Source organism: Phodopus roborovskii, unplaced genomic scaffold (assembly GCF_943737965.1).
Source record: "Phodopus roborovskii unplaced genomic scaffold, PHOROB, whole genome shotgun sequence".
Lineage (NCBI taxonomy): Eukaryota > Metazoa > Chordata > Mammalia > Rodentia > Cricetidae > Phodopus > Phodopus roborovskii.
The window spans coordinates 2,880,957-2,899,022 of record NW_026126413.1 but is presented as its reverse complement, the minus strand read 5'-3'; the positions used below and the strand labels follow the sequence as shown (position 1 = coordinate 2,899,022).

The 18,066-nt window shown below is 36.1% G+C and overlaps 1 protein-coding gene across 1 annotated transcript in view; it reads right to left on the bottom strand.

Annotated features, from left to right (window-relative positions):
• Positions 1 to 18,066, bottom strand: part of Edil3 (EGF like repeats and discoidin domains 3) — a 280,901-nt gene that overhangs the window by 222,040 nt on the left and 40,795 nt on the right. The window contains exon 3 of the mRNA XM_051182916.1: positions 14,063 to 14,191. Within this exon, the coding sequence (XP_051038873.1) occupies positions 14,063 to 14,191 (129 nt within the window). The remainder of the gene's footprint in view (positions 1 to 14,062; positions 14,192 to 18,066) is intronic.

Here is an 18,066-nt window from a genome sequence, read left to right as displayed (position 1 = left end):
TATATAAACCCTGCACATATGAGCTCTCATTTCACTTAATATACCTGTGTTCATCACTCAGATAAACTCTATGTATCTTACTACAAAACGTCAAGTGATTCCTTCACTTACTACTTAAAATGGTCTTTTTCAGAAGATTAAGGTGAGAATTTTTGGTTTAGAACTATTATAACTTGTACCATATAAAATTATTAAAAATCTCTGGATAGCAAATGGTAATTTGTCTTCAAACTATATATCGTCTTAAATTTCTATGAATATATTGGCTGTAATATGTTTGCTAAATCAATAAGGAAAAATGAGAGTAAAATCAATCTAGTTGCATTTCAAAAGCCAACACTGGTAAATATTCGCTCAATACAATTATCATGTCCGAATTTCCCATTGTAAAGTAAATTATGCCCTTATTTTCCCAAACTATTATTGTATTTTACCAAGTAATTATATTAGTCTTGATTTACACACTTTCCTTGAAAGATTTTCTTGAAAGTGAACTGTACTGTACAATTAGAACTAAGCTAGCTTGAAGACAAAATGATAATGTAGCTGAAGTCAATTGCTTTTTTTTTTTAGGTTGTTTCTTAGCTGAGATACATAGATGTATTTATTTATGTATTTATACTGCAGAGCTTTTACTTTACAGCAGCATACAAGCACCTTGTACACTTACATTAAACAGACAAAGCAAGCAAGTGTGGGATAGCAGGGATGCTAAGAAGCTTCCATCAGCCCCTGTAAACACTCACTAATTTCTAGCTGTAATGAAGCAGAGAGTGGTACCTGGGAGTGTAGCAGCAGGCACAATGAAGACTCCTACTTGATAAAAATCAGCACAGTGTAGTTGATGTTATCTTGTGTCTCTTCTTCTAATATTTTGTTGCTTCAGAATTTTTTTATATGCATATAATGTTTTTATCAAAGCACCGTTTACAATTCCTTACTTATCTCCCACCACTTTTTTCCCTCCCAACTTTGTGTGCTTTTGCATCTTCCATTTTAAATAGAGGGCATTTAGTATGGATTCTACTTAGTGCTTTATGTATGTGTGTGGATACAGAGCCGTCTGTTGATCCATACATAGCCTTTTAGTAGACACATCTCTGACAAAACCTTACTCTCCCACACTCAACAGCCAGTAATTGTTAATAGCTTCTCATCTCTGTATTGGACATTGTTGATTTCAAATATGCATAATTTGGGCTGATGAGATAACTCAATGTATAAAGCTATTTGTCTTCATGTTTAACTACTTGAGTTTGATTCCAGAACCCATATAATGAAAGGCAAGGAGAGATTCACTCAAGTGATCTTCTGACCTCTATACATTCACTATAGTATGCATGTATCCTCTTCCCCAAACAAATAAATGCAAAAAGAGATCAAGTTACAAAATTCAGTATTATAAATATCATGAAACACATTTAAACTACTGTTTTAATAGTTATATTGATACATGTTCTTAAATGTGTATTCATTTGTTATCTATGCATCTTAAAAGTCTACATTATATCTTAGTTATTTTGCAGAAAGCAGAAAAAACACTAATGATCCATATTAGAATTGATAAGAACATACTATATAGTACAACATATAGTAAGAAGTTAAGTAAATAGAAGTAATTTCTGTACTACTGAAGTTCATTAGCAAAAAAGCAAATATTTATGACTGTGTGATCCACGTTAAACTATTTTCCAAGTATGAACATTGTACAGTTCTACTCAAATCTCCATTAACCTGCCCAATCCATGGCATCTTAAGATGTCTGAAGAGTTCTACTCTTACACCATCATTGCTGTTTATTTACTTATATATTTTTACCAGCAGTCAGCATAATTCCCAAACACAGAGATTAGTTGACATATCCCTTTACACTCTACTCTCCCAATGTGTACCTCTAGAGCAACATTGAAAAATTTCTAATAATGCTGATGAATTTAAGCTGTTTCACTAGTTGGCCTTTTATTTTGTCTGGTTTGCTTTAGGAAACTTCTGTTTATCATGCCCCAGTAAAATCCCCTTCAAAAGCTCTGCATTTTCAACTCTGATTCACATGGCTAGAATTCTGGCTTCATTTAAATCTCTGCTCAAATAGCAAATATGTATAGAAATTTTTATTTCCAGCATGTAAATAACCCTCACAATCCTCCAATTCTTGGTTCCTTTCTTGTTAGTCCCTTAGAATTGCCCTGATGCTTCTTTAGCCATATAATGCTTTAGTGGGGTGAGGGACTAACAGAAGGGAACAGACTAGCCAGCATCTTATGTCTTAGTATATCTTAGGTCGATTTTCTAACAGAGCCAGGAGAAAATGTTTCTTACTAAACACATACTGAATACTGGGCAAATAGAAACACTGCTCTTACCAAACATTGTCAAATGTGCAATTAAAGTATTTTTTGATGTGCTTGGGGAAGACATTGGAGGAAAATAATATGTTCATGATTAGCCAGTAATGAAATGGGTGAAAAAGTACAAAAATAATCTGGAAATCAAAGTTAGTAGCACTTCAGACTGATTAAATAGAAAATTGACTCTTACAAGTGTTTTAAATTTATTTCCTTATTGATTCTTTATTAATGCACACCAATACTTGATATGATAGATTATCAGGTTATGTTTTAAAGTTGAATGATTTGAACATTGTGGAAACCTATACATCTCAGGAAATAATGAAAAAGTCCTAGCACACTTTACCAGTTTCTCTGAGTCTTTAACATTTTCTAAAATAACCTTATAATAGTAAAAAAAAAATATTAATGTTACCATAATACGCCAATGCCACTCATATGACACTGGCTTTCCTGTGTATATTTTTTTCTATTCAATTTTATTCCTGTGTAGAATTGCCAATCTACCACATACTCTGTATTTTCAATGGTTCCTGTTGTCATTTATAACCATGTCCCACCCTGCTAATATCTGGAGACTACTCATGTCTATTTCTGAAAGCTTCTCATTTCAAAAGCATAATGTGTATGTGCATTCCCTGGTGTGCCTAACATTCATTTCCTAAAGGGTAACTCCAAAGATTCTGGTATGGGGCTATTGCAAATTAAACTTCTATGAGGTTTCACACAGTTCTTTGTCTGGGTTTATTTTTTGTATCTCTGATATGAAAGCATGAGTGCACTCACTTAGCCACATGGTAATGGACTTGTAAATTTTATGATCCTATTCCTCATTAGAAGTCCTGTGACCACAGAGACTTGATTATCTTGATTATTTGCTGTATTTCCGAGTTCATAACAGTGTTTGGCATAATTTGAAGAGTGTGGATAAGTGTATTTTGCATCACTATGGAGGCTGATTTCATGTGCACAGATGGTTTTGTTTTATAAAAATAAGGATTAAATTATGAATTTTCAAAAATGTATCTGTTGGAAATCTAGTTGAGGTGATTGTAAGAAATATAGTCGTGGTGTCTGACCATTAACTAATATGAGATAGTTATTTGAATCTTGAAAGGTAGAACGTCAATCAGGTAGGATTAACAACTGGACACTTAAAGAGGTTTGGTTGGTCTAGAAACAGCCCTGTGAATTTCTATCAATTAATGAAGTAGGATTCAGTGAGAGCTAGAATTGCTCTGTTGTTTCTTTAGGCTGTGTTATGTTTCAGTTGGCTGGGTGACCAACAGCAGGGAACAGAGTATCCTGCACCTATCTAGTATGTGTTAAGTTGACTAACAGAACCAGGAGATAATGTTTCTTGCTAAATGCATATTGAATCCTGAGCAAACAGAAACACTGCTCTTACCAAACCTTGCCAAAGGTATATATAATCAAAGTACTTTCTGACATGACTGGAGAAGATTTTGGAGGAAGAATGGAATTGTACATGAGTAGCTAGTAAGGAAATGGATGAGCAAGCACAAAATAATCAGGAAATTAAAGGTACTATTTTTTGAGGCTAGAGAAAACAGAAAATCAGATCTAATTTTAAAACCATAATTTTTTTTAATTTATTATTTTACATGTCGATCGCAGTTCCCTCTCCCTTCCTCCCTCCCTCCCCTCCAGCCCTACCTCCCTCCTTCCCTCCCTTTTGCCCTCTCTGCCCTCTCCCATGCACTCTAAACACCCTCCCCTAAAATGCTTTGACTCCAATATTTAAGTTGAAGAACAAGTTATTGGGGAAAAGTATTTCTATTTTTGTTTCCACAGAAAATGAAAAGATGTGGATTCCTTCCAGACTAATGTGGTTTGATCACGCCTGACCTCCTGAAACAGAGTACAAGCTGATCCTACATTCCAAACAGCTGGACAAAACAGTCCAACAGACTACAGCTAGGATATCTGAATCTTCTTCGAATCCCTCAAGACAGCGCCCCTTACCAGCAGGAAGTAGTTTGGAAAGAATGACGCCCAAATTCCCAAATATTGTGTATAAATGTTTGTTTTCATTTAATTGGACTTTGTTATATAAAATTAAATAAAAAAATAAATAAAAAAAATAAAACCATAATTTTTTATTGATTCTTTGGACATTTCACATCATGCACCCAAATCCAACTCACCTCCCGTCTCACAGGTTTTTAAAGCTGCATTTATACTATCATCTATGTTCCTGAGATATTTTTATAGAAATATTTGATTCAGTTCTAGAAGCCCAAGCCCATTATTTTGAGAACAACATCTTCATGGGTTCAATATTGTGGCAAAATTTCAAACATATTTAGTTTAAAAGGTATTATTTTTTAATAACAGACAGGATAAAAGAAAGATTTATTATTATATAAAGTACAATTTTAAAATATTTACACTTAGTGTGTATCAGGTAATTTCACTTGAAACATCACAAACTTCTGTCTATGTATGGATATACATACATACATCTGTTTCTGTGCACATACCGGTTGTCTATCCATTTTTGATCTTCAGCCAATTAAAAAAAGTGAAGAAACTGACGATGCTTTGAAAAACTGTCCACAATGAACAGACTAAATGGCATAAACATTTAAGAGGAGCAAACTAACATCAGGTGAAAGTTCTTGCTAAAATATGACTTGCATTACTTTACACAAGAACCAAATCAAATTAGAAAAACTGAACACATTTATAAGTTGCTCATAAGAATGGACTTCTGATTCTTTATCCTAATTCTGGTTTGTCTCTTTAGTTTCATTAAGGCACTGAGATTCCATATGGATTTTTCCAGAATACTGTTTTACATCTGTTTTTCAACATAGAACCATATGAGGAAACTTATCAATTGGTTGATGCCTTTACTATTACATTAGAATGTTTAGTAAATACCAGACATTCATGGTTTTTTAGTGTAACCCAGATGACATTAATGTAAAAGCAAGGCTGAGAACCAAAGTCCTAGCACCCTTTGATTTACTTTTCACACCATACCTGTTAAATAGATTGGGATACAGAACCAAATCCCTTCACTGGGATCTATATGGTGATCCAAAGAAATACGACTATCTATACAGATCAGCCCATGTTTCTTATGCCCCTGCAAATCTCAGGTCTATAGACTTAAGCTACCTCATGTGACTCTGCAGCCATAAGTGAGCACAGAAATTGGAATCCAGTTCCACCTTTGACAGTCAAAGGTCTATCTGGGAAATCTTTTTTGAGAACTTTATTTCACTTCAGTGAGCACACTGATCAATGGAATTGAATTGAAGACCCAGACATAAACCCCACACCTGATATTGTGATAAGTCAGAAATATACAGTGGGGAAGAAAACAAATGGCACTGGTCAAACTGGACGTCTGCATGTAGAAGAATGCAAGGAGATCCATATTTATACTTATCATCCTGCATGAAACTTAGTCAAAGTGAGTCAAAGACCTCAACACACAAACAGATACACCTAACCTGATAGAAAAGAAACTAGGGAATAGACTTGAACTCATTGGTACAAGAGATGCCTTTATGGACAGAACACCAATAGCATAGTTATTAAAACCAATAATAAATGGCACATCATGAAACTGAATTCTGTCGGGAAAAAGATGCTGTTAGACAAAGAGGAAGCCTAGGGAATTGGAAAAAGTTTTTACCAACTCCACATCTGATGGAAATCTCATATCCAAAATATATAAAGAACTCAAGAAACGTATCTTGAATTTTTATCTTATTTTGTTCTCCTTGGCTATTATCTCAAAGGGGCATGTTCTTTTCTAGGAAGAGAACAGAGGGGGAGTATATCTTAGGGGAAAGAGAAGGGGGGAGCTAGAAGGTAATAGGGAGGAGAAGCTGTGTTTGGGATGTATTGTTTGACAGAATAATCTAGTTTCAATTAGAAAGAAAATAAAAAAGACAATTGTTCTCTAATTTTTGAAGTTTTAATTAGGGAAAAATGGTTGCTAATGTAGTAATGAAATGAAAATGTAATAATTTTAAAATAGGGAATGAACTGAGGTAAAAAGAGGAATACTTCTAGAAAAACATAGAGCTCCACATTATGTCTATTTTTGATATGCAACAATTTTTTATAAATAATAAAATTAAAATATTTAGAAAGGACATACATACAAATTTCCATCACATCTTAAGATATCAGAGCAATAAGCATACTAGCTGTAAAAATTTCAAAGTGAGTGCATAGACACTTCATCTGACCCTAAAAACTATCTTGTGGCGGAGGATAAGATAAATGTTATTTATTTAATTTCAATGTTTTCAGACACCTTATTTCTAGTACACAGCACAGTGATATTTCAGGAAGCATCTGGTGAGCTGAGATGTCTGATGAGAAACCTGAAACTCAGAATGATTAAGTATCAACTGGTCACTCATCTGTCCATCCAGAGATATTTCAAAGCCAGGCTTAATTCATAATCTTCCCTGTAAATTATTTCTTCCCTTAGATATGACAATATAGATAGAAGACTAATCAGTAAGTTAGTGGGTCTTATGTTTGAAGTAGGTAGAGATTACATGGCTACTTTAACACATACAGATTGAGCAGGTTATACCTGTATATTTAGGTATACGAATGGATGCTTATATATGTAACAAGTTAATGAAACAAGAGTGATGGATTTGGAGGAGTGCAAGGAGTCATATATGACAGAAGAAGGGAATGATGATGTGTTTATACTATGATGTCAAAAATAAAAGAAGTAATAAAATTTTTCTAAGGTATTAAATCTGTGATATTTGTAAAACATTCATATTCTGTGGGGGTAGAAAGTCATTACATTGAAACTATAAAAATGTATGCAATTGTCAAACACAATTCAAATACTTATAATTATTGAAGTAGCAAATATTTTTGGCTAAATTCAATAAATGTGAATTTTGAAGTTTAAAAACATGAAAGAAGTTAAAGTACAGTAAACAGAAGCTAAAAGTGTTAACCCATACATCTATAGCTCAAAATTCAGATCATGCTGGTTTACAGTAGGTAGCAAAATATATAAAGAGAAAATTTCATATTGTACAAGTTTTTTTTTTCCTGGCTAGCTCTCTCAGTGGAGAACAAAGTTATAAAGCATATCTTCAGATAACCTAGTAACATGGACCATGTCTTTAATAAGACAAGCATTTTACTTTCTGAGCTTTGTTGGCTTCAAGGACAGCCTTTCTTTTCTGAAGGAGAAGAAACTGAAAGCTGTGGAACTGTGTGTACAGGTAGGGAGAATGCCCAGAATGCTTCATTGGGAAGATGGGCAGAGTGCTGGTAATGAAGAAAGAGCATTAGATTTGTTACTAGGCAACAAACAAAACTTGAGTACTTGGAGCACACTCTGACTGAAGTAACTTGTAGAATACTCTGTGCTTACAAATGCATTTCAGAAGCCTACTGCCTTGACAACTAAATTAGACACCAATTCATCCTGTAATTTGTATGCTTTAATTTATACATATATCTGAATGTTGGTGTGTGCATGTCACATAATTCTTTGTCATTTTAAAAGCAAATATAATTTGGCAATTCCACATCAAATCAAATTCTTAACATTATTATAAAATTCTTATAAGGTTATAATTCTATCACATTTTCAATGTGATTTAAAAATCCATGTAATGGCTAAAATACAAAACTAACAATAACAAATGCTGATTAGAGTGTATAATAGCCTTTGACACATTGCTGGTGTGTTTGCCATGTAATAAGTTAGTTTGTATTCTATTGTAACCAAATTGAGTGCACTTTTGCCCTCCAATCCAGCAACTGCATTCCCCAGTTTATTTAAATGAGCTGAAATTATATGTCCACAAAACAACCTTGCACATGAACTTGCATAGCAACTTATTCATTTTTTTCCAATCTAAAAACCATTAAGAAAGCAAGATATATTTCAGTAGACAAATATGCAACCATAACTGGTAAAACTGTAAAAAATAATGAGCATTTTTAGTTGAAAAATAAATGAACTACAAAGATATAGAATCTATATTATGTAGGAACCCTATATACATATTTTAAAGTGATGATTATCTACCTGAAATGTGACACAGTTTCAGATCCTAACTATTTAAAAATACTGGAAAAGTCACAACTAGAGAATCAAAAACAATATCATCAACTGGCAAAAGTATAAAGCAGTCTTAGGGATCCAATTGCTGTGAAAAGACACCACACCCACAGTAACTTATAAAGGAAAACACTTAATTAAGGCTGTCTTATAGTTTCAAAGGTTTACTTTATTATCATCACATTGGGACATGGTGGTGTGCAAGCAGACATGATGTTGGAGAAAGTGTTGAAAGTTCTTCATCTTGATCTACAAGCAGCAGAATCAACTGTGGCCACAGTGGGCATAGCCTGGGCATGTAAGACCTCAAACCCTGTCTCAACAGTGACACACTTCTTCCAACAAGATCATCCCTACTTCATCAAGGCTACACTTAATAGTGCCACTCAGTATAGGCCAAGAATTCAAACACATGTGTCTATAGGGACCATACATATTTAACAAACACTAGAATTGAACAAGAAAGGATATATGGACAGCTAGCAGATGGGGTATTTAGCTAAGGAAAACTGTCTTGTATGTCCAAGTGATGGTAGACAAATTATATTATGCTTTTTCAAATCCCATGTCACTATATGATAAAAAGTGTGGACCCTAGAATACAGTATTGACTTTAGTGAGCAGTGCTGTGGAAAAATTGGGAGTTGTGCAGCACAACTTTAATTGCAACACTAAGGAGGCATAGGCAGGGTGATCTCTGGCACTTTGAGGCACTTACTGTATGGTAAAAGCTAGAATTCAATTTTTTAATGAAGTGGTTATATGTAGATTTTTTCAATCCCCATGAATGATTTATCAAATTTTATGTGTTTGTTGATTGACTGGGGGATCATGATCAAATGCAAATTCTGACTCATTTGATTTGCAGTTATGCTTCTGGGTGGTACTGAAATCTTACCACACTCTGGGTAGCAATGCTCTAGGTAATTCCTGGGTCATAAAGCTGTGATGAGAATGGAAAACCATCTCAAATCTCTGTCTGTCCTCATAGGAGATTAAACAGTTCTTTTCCTACTTCTACCTGAAGGATCTCTCAGGGCTCTAGCACTTCTAAATCTGCTTTCTGCTTTTCCAATGTATAATTCATTTCAATTCCACCTGAAAGAGGAAAGTTTGATAACCTTTGTGCAGTGAGCAAGCTTCCCATTTAGTCATTATACTCCCATGACTTATGTGAACCCAAGGTCACACTTTCTAGTGCAATTCCTTAATTTATATGTTTTCAATTGATGAAAGGTCAAATGACTGACTCAAGGTCAATTATTCAATAACTATAAAGGTCATGTCTCAAATCCCAATTTCTGAATTAAAATTCAATCCTCTTTGGCCAATTTATGTCTTGCTTCTAATAACAATGCATGTCACAGGAGACAAACTGGATAATTTAGATATAAAATATCAATTCTGAATTGAATACCATATCCTTGGGTTTCCACTACAATTCTTGAGAGGAACATAAGTGTTGTGGAAGTAAGTTACTATAAAGAGGGAGGTTTTGTGTTTTAAAGGAGACTTGGAATTCTTCATCAAATTGTGATGTCCACCTTTCTAAATTATGAGATAAGGGCATGTGGGAAAAGACTTGAATGTCTCACTGTGGTGAATGGTTGCAAGATGTATGTATCTTAGACTTCTCCATCTCTAATGCTTCAGCCAACCACATGTGGGGGCCAGAAGCAGATGAGAATGTCCACATTAACAGCTTTCATGAATAATTTCCACTAGGAAAAATAAATGATGACAATACCATCTGTCACTGCTGTCATTGTCAATCCCATCCACCCAACTCCATGCTCTCTGTCTCTCTGTCTGTTTCTCTCTCTCTTTAGAAAGCAAACAGACAAAAATAGAATACATACAAACAAATACACAAAAAGATAAGATAGAAAACCATAATATGTAGACAAAAATAAAAGAAGTCCAGTCCACAAAATGCTAATGAGATGACTTTGTATCTATTTTGTTTTGCCTGGCAAAGTGCCTATTTTTAAAAGTGATTAATAGAAGAAACCATCCTGAGTGAGATAACCTAGTCACAAAAAGACACACATCGTATGTACTCACTCATATATAAATTTTAGACATAGAGCAAAGAATTACCAGCTTACAATTCACACTGCCAGAAAAACTAGGAAACAAGGAGGACCCTAAGAGACACATACATGGTCCCCTGGAGAAGGGGAAAGGGACAAGATCTCCCAAGCAAATTGGGAGCATGGAGGCAGGGAGAGGGAGTTAGGAGAATGAGAAGGGGAGAAGAGGAGGGGAGAGGTGGGCATGAGGGAACAGGAAGATTGGGACAGGGAAAGACTAGAGGCAAACAAAAAAAAGAGATACCACAATACAGGGAGCCATTATAGATTTAAGGAGAAACTGGGAACTTGGGAAATGCCCAGAGATCAACAAGCATGACCCTACTTAACAGTCTGTGCAATACTAGAGAGGCTTCTCTGATAACGAGATTGATGACTACCTTATATGCTTCATCTAGTAGCTGATGGGAACAGAAGCAGACACCTGTAGCTAAATACTGAGTCAAACTCCTGAAATCCAGTTGCAGAGATGGAGGAGTGATAAGCAAAGGGGTCAAAACCAGCCTGGGGAAACCCACAGAAACTGCTGACCTGAACAAGTGGGAGCTCATGAACTCCAGTCTGGTAGCTGGGAAACCAGCATAGGACTAACCCAGACCCCTTGAATGTGTGTGTCAGTTAGGAGGACTGGGAAGTCTATAGAGCCTCTGGTAATGGATCAGTATTTATCCCTATTATACAAATGGGTTTTGGGAGCCCATTCCACATAGAGGGATTCTCTCTCAGCCTAGACATATGAGGGAGGACCTAGGACCTGCTCCAAATGATATGAAAGACTTTGAAGACTCCCCATGGAAGGCCTCACCATCCCTGTGAAGCAGAAAGGGAATAGATAGGGGAGGATGGAAGGGTGAGAAAACTGGGACTGACATGTAAACCAACATTGTTTTAAATTTAAATTTAAAAAGGGGAAAAAAGAAAAAAGTGACTAATATATCCATTGAGAGTCCATTAATTAAAACAAAATTTTCCATTGCATGTAGGTGTCATTGCAGATAAATTCTTAGTCATGGTGGGTTTCCATGTACCCTCCCCTATCTAAATGCTGGGGGCCTTCACTGGCTAGTTTTATGTCAACTTGACACAAGCTAGAGTCATCTGAAAGGAGGGAACCTCAACTGAGAAACTACCTACATAACTTTCAGTTGTAGAATATTTTTTCTTAGTAAGTGATTAATGGAGGCTGGCCCACTCTATCTTAGGTGAAGCCACCCTTCTGCTTGTAATTGTAAGTTCTATAATAAATCAGGTTGAGCAAATCTGATGAGCAAGCTGATATGTAGCATGCCTCCATGGCCTCTGCATCAGCTCCTGTAGCAGGTTCCTGCTTTGTTTGAGTTCTTGTTTAATTTCTTTCAATGATCAACTATGATGTAGAAATGTAAGACAAATAAACCATTTCTTTCCCAACTTGCTTTTCATAATGGTGTTCCATCATGGCAATAGTAACCCTACCTAACACAGACTCCATCTAGCTTGAAACAATGTGGTCCTGATCATGTTGTTATACTCTGTGTGAGTTCATATGTGTATCTGTCCTGTGGTATCTGAAAGATACTTTTCCCTTAGTCATCTATCCCCTCTGGCTGTTATAATCTTTCTGACGTCTGTTCCTGAGGATCTGATAGGAGCCCTGTGAGCCCTGAGGTAGGGTTTGATGCAGACATACAATTTAGAATTGAGTGTTCCCAACTGCTCAGTCTTTGAACCTTGACTGCTTGGATGGCCATAAACTTTAGACTGAATGTTCATCAGGTCTAAGGGAAAAGCAAACACTATTGTTCCATCTAAAAGAACATAGCAATAAGATGACTCCTGATGAGATTCTACTATAACCAAAGATCAAATTCTTGCTCAACCATCACCATAGAAGCTTCGTCTTACAGGAGATGGGAACTGAATAGTGTGCAACTATACTTTAATTCAAGAGTGAGTGTTTATTTCTTGTACTTTAAATATTTTCTTATTCTTATCTGTATTGCTTTTGTTGTTTGACTCTTTGATTTCTAGACACACAGAGAAAGTGTCGTATAGTCAAATGGGTGGGAGTTGGGAGGACATGAGAGGAGAAGGGAGAGGGGAAGCCATGATCAGAATATGTTGTATGAAAAATTATTTTAATAAAAAATAGACATTACTTTGGCAAAAAAGGAAGCCAGTAATTTTGCTGGCTTTTGAAGCCTACCATGAGAAACATGTAGTTCTTCTTTCAGAGATGTCTGTTGTGTGTACTATGTACAAGAAGTTAATGCTTTAGTTATAGGGGAGGAAGAATGTCTCCCCCAGGCCATGCAGCTGGTAACACATCTTTAAGGAGTGTTTATCATATTTCCATCATGAGATTAAGATAATAAAATGAACCACAGATACAGAGTTCCTGTCTTAGTCTTTATAGATATATTTTGAGATGTTTCCATGTGGACAATGAGCAGGGGTCCTACCTCCAAGGGCAATCAACCTTGCCACTTCTGAATCTTATGTATGAAAACTGAATAGCCTCTAATTTGCTTGTTAATGATCTGAGACTTAGAGATCACTCCAGGAAGGCTAGGTGCCAGTTGTAAGGAACAAGATGTTTAAGTACTACAAGAACCTTCTCTAGAAGTTCTACAAATTCCTGACTCTGGAAACATTGTAGGGAATCACAGAACACTTCCAATGTCTCAGAGCTATTAATACTGCTCTTGGGGTTAGAAAATCTGACTAAGGCTGATACGTCAAGATTTGTCTTCTATGTTCCAAACTATTGTCCCAAGTATCATTTTCATATTAATTGGTGATATTTCATATCCACTCTTCCTACCTCATACTGTGTCCCATCCTACCTTGTCGCCCTGACACACACACACACACACACACACACACACACACACACACACACCACACCACACACACACACACACACTTTGAAAATCCCTCATGCAAGTGGCCACCACTATAATACCATCCTGCAACTGCTGTAATACCATCCTGCAGCTCCAAGTTTATTGTGGCCTTCCTTCATGCTTGGCTACACAGTTGTTAAGGTCCTATACCACTCATCGTGTATTTTTATGTATGTTGAACTTGGAAAGGTTTTTCTCTTAGAGACGTTGCTATGTTATAGAAAACACTGAGTTGTTATATATTGTTCAGGATCTAGAATACCCTCTATTGTTTGAGCATTGCTTATTAAGTTGATCACCAGAATAATTACTAGAAGAATTAGCTCTTTTTCTGGAGAATATAGCTTTATGGACAAGGATGAAGGAAACAGACAAATATTATAACATGACAGACAACATATCAAAATATCAAAAGTTAAATTGAATAACAATGACAAGGGCTAGCAAGCAAATTACTAGTCACATAGATTATGGGAACTGAAAAAGCACTCATCATAGTACTGTGGAGAGAGGCAGCATGAGGCAAATGCTTGGGCTCTGTGTTGCTCTTCAGATCTATGACTCGACTGCCAACAAGCAGGTTAATGACTTGTACACAATAGATCAATAAAAATAAAAGCACATTGAATATAAATAACTTACTGTGCTGACAGTGAATCCCATTAAACCCCCGGAGACATTTACAAACATAGCCTATGAACGTGTCTCCTCGATATGCTTCACTTATCTCACACGTTCCTCCGTTATGGCATGGGTTGGGGATGCAGGGACCTGGGAGACAGGAAAAAAAGGCTTCATGAGGCATCAGCTTAACAAAAGATACTATATCAACATTTTCAGTTGGCAATTTTCTTCTTGATATTCTATAGAAAAAGCACCAGGTGAGTGAACTCTGATGAACAGCCTGAATTTAAATATATGTGTTATTACCATTTAGAACTGTGATGTGGGGAAATTATTTCATTTTTCTGTTGCCTTGGTGTGGTCTTTTGACAAATATTAATGTAATGAAATTAATTTTAGTGGTTACACTACAGTTGAAAAGATTTCATATATTAAAATATGAAGAAGAGGACCAGGCACACATTATGCATTCAAAAGCAGCTGTAATTCAATTATTATTATTATCAGAATTTCAAAATTGTGGAACACTTTCTGCATGTTGAACAATTAATCCTGAGTTGTAGTTTCTAAAGAGCTTTTGACCTTGAGGATGCTAAAAGCATCTGAATCTACTAATGTATAGAAAGTCAAGTGAATAAATGATGCTTGCAGTAATTTATTAAATTTCCATAAATTTAAGGTAGAGAATGGCTTCAGAGAAACCTCACTGTCAACCTGAAATACAGTAGCTCATGAAGAGTTGTAGGTTTGAATTAATGGCTATGATAATCATCTTGTAGAAATATAAGAATGTAAATTCAATGACGATTTAAAACTTGTGCATAAAATAAAATCATTCAGCGATTTCCCTGGGCAAAACTGGCTGCTAATAGTTTGATTAGCTGGGAGCATCGAGCTACTTCTCTGTAGGATCTGCTGTAACAAAGTTCACTCCCAGTCACACTCCCGAGGCAATGACAGAGCAATGTGTGATATCACACTGGAACAGGCCCACCTGGCACAGAAGTCCAGAACACTTCAATGTTGTATTCTGCGCTTAGGAATATTTTGCAGGTACAGTTGTTTTTCTTGACAACTCTGCCAGTCTGAAGCTTTTTGTAGGGAATGATTCTTTTCTTCATTGATTTCTTCTTTCAGAAATAAAAGGTTGTGTCACAGTATGAGGGCCTGTGCTATGCACTCATGCTCTTCCAAACTCCTCTGCTCTTTATCAGAATTCAGTACAATATTCTACATACATTCAGTTTCTGGGAGTGTATGTTAAAGGTGTGAAGACAAAGCAGAATCTAGACAGATTACAGATTCAGGAAAAGAGTCTAGGGAAATCAGGGGAAAGTTTTCCCTGGATGATAAATTAAGACCAAAACCCCAAAATAGTTTATAAAGATTAGAATATAAGAATATTTCCTTGTCTAACTAGGAGATAAAACTGATGCCAAATAAGGCATCATGGAAAGTGTCTCTGCAAAAGAGTGGGTCCATGGGAGCCAAAATGAGATAGTGGTACACTTACTTACACTTACTTCGCCAGGTAAGTTAAAATGATTATCAGTTGAGAAGAACTAGGGAAAGTTGGGAGAGGTCAGTTGGGAGGAATTTGTTTTTTAAAGTACAGATACTAGAACACTTTGTGAGAAGAAAACCAGTTAAAAAAGACAGATGTATGCTGGTGTGAGAAAACTAATGTTAGGATAATGAAACTAAATGCCTGGTAATTCATGAGGGATGAATGCAGAGTTCTGGAGAAAGAGCAAGAACTTTCAGTTGAGACAAGAGGGAAAGTAAAGCATTGGATACAATAACACTTAAGACTTGGGACAACTAACAGTGGCTCCACCAAACAAGGTTGGTGAAGGGACACTAGCCCTCTAGAACATTTGGCTCTGACAGGCTTTGCATTCTGCCCCATTCCTTCTGCCTTACTAAAAAACACTAGATTTCATTTGTAAAGCTAGCCATCAAGGTCTATTCCCTTATTTCACCACTTCCTCCTCCTATGGATCACCACCAAGGTCCGGCTATCAAAGTGTTGAGGTGAAGCAATCAAAGTCCCCTTTGGCTCACCTAATTAACATACCCAGTTAAATTAAACAACTCATCCTAACATAGGTTTTCTCCTTTTACCTTTGTAAACCTCCTTGTTTTAGCCAAGCATTGGTAGCACATGCCTTTAATTTCAGAACTTCGGAGGAAGAGGCAGGCAGATCTCTGAGACTTTGAGGCCAGTCTGGTCTACACGGCAAGTTTCAGGACAGGCTCTAAAGCAATACAGAGAAACCCTGTCTCAAAAAAAAACAAACAAAACAAAAACATAAAATAAACCTCCATTTTTCCTATGTTCCACATCTCTCTCCTCTCTACCCAGGGCAAGTCCTTTGTCCCTCCAGGACACATCTCCCTGCTCCTTTTCCCTTCGTTCTTCTCCTTCTCTCTGACCTTCTGTCATATGTTTGTCTCTTATCCCCTGTTCTCTGTCCTTCTGGGGCAAATGAGTATTTTTGATGCTGAGAAATAGACCTTGGGGATCCCGAGTCAACACTTTTCCTTTCAGTTGGTAACAGAGCTCAATGGAAAATATGGACAAGGAAAGAAGGAGTTCATCATCTTCATTCAGAGCAGCATGGCATATTAAAATTGTAGTATGGTTGGAAACTGAGTAACATGATCCTGTGTTACTTAGAAAAAGTGACTACAATTTGAATAGTTTCTCCAGAAACTGTATAGATGAAAACTCACTCCATTTCTCTCATTCTAATATTGTACAGAATCAGTTGAGATTTATCTGAAATAGTCTACTTCTTGTATTTGAGAGAAGGAAGTGTCAGACCTGTGACAAGGGTTAGAGCAAAAGAAAGAATTCTCTCTCATTGCTAAGCATCATGTTTAACATTCCAGCTCTGCTCTCCCTTCTGCTTCTCCTGTTCTCTCTTCAAAATTTATCTAATAGTGGATCATGATGTAATTTACAGAAATTATCTCATCCACTCTTCACAGAAGCAGTGAGGTCCTTGTTCTCCTAGACAGTCTTGCCTATCATTGTTCTGATGTTTAATGGAAGACTGTAGGAAGTTGGTACTATTTAGCAGGTTAATATTTCCCAGTGATGCATTTAAACCTCAAAATCAGAATCTGTGATTCTAGGAGAAGAGATCCAAACAAAAGTGACACTAAGAGATTTCATGCATCAATTAACTTTCAAATAAGGAAAAAAACAAAACACCTCTTTTAAATAACTAGAAACTGATAGTCATATATATATATATATATATATATATATATATATATATAAGACAAGATTATATAAAATATTCAAATGGTTATATAATTCTGAACAATCTCACAATTTAGCATATAAAAAACATAACCTAATAAGAATTCAGTAAAATACCACGTAGGAAGAAAATTGGATTTAAGGAATTATACCTGGGAGAAAAAAATAGTTATTAAAACCAAAAGCAATGAAGCTATTCTTGCTTCCTCAAGAGAGTGGAATAATTATAGCAGAGAGAACAGAAACTTTCCTCACATTCACTTTGGCTTAAGAAACTCCACAGGGGATTAATACAAGATTTGAATGTAAGGCCTTTGCTTGGTCTTGCTAGGAGATAAAACCGAGGCCAAGCAGTGGGTCATTTAAAGTCTCTCTGAAGAATGCTGGAGCATAGGATACACATCTGTGCAAACTTATCTTTGAGAAATTAGAGTAGGCAAGAAAGTGAGATCAGATCAGTTGGTGGAGGGAAGAACAGGAAAGGTGGAGAGAACAATGGGGTGGAATCCAAAACAAAGCAGAATAGAAAGTCCACATGGTAGAATGGCAGACAGAGTCCTGGGTGGGCTAATTAATGAAGAAAGTGCCTGGTAAGAAATAGTGATGTCCAGGATCAGGCTTAAGTCATTTTCACAGATCCTCTGTGAATTATGTTTTAAGTAATCTAGCTCTCCACCATTGTCTGCTAATTAGAGGAGTCTGTGGGGTGTGTCTGAGAAAAACCAATGGGAAAATGTGTGGTATTTTACAA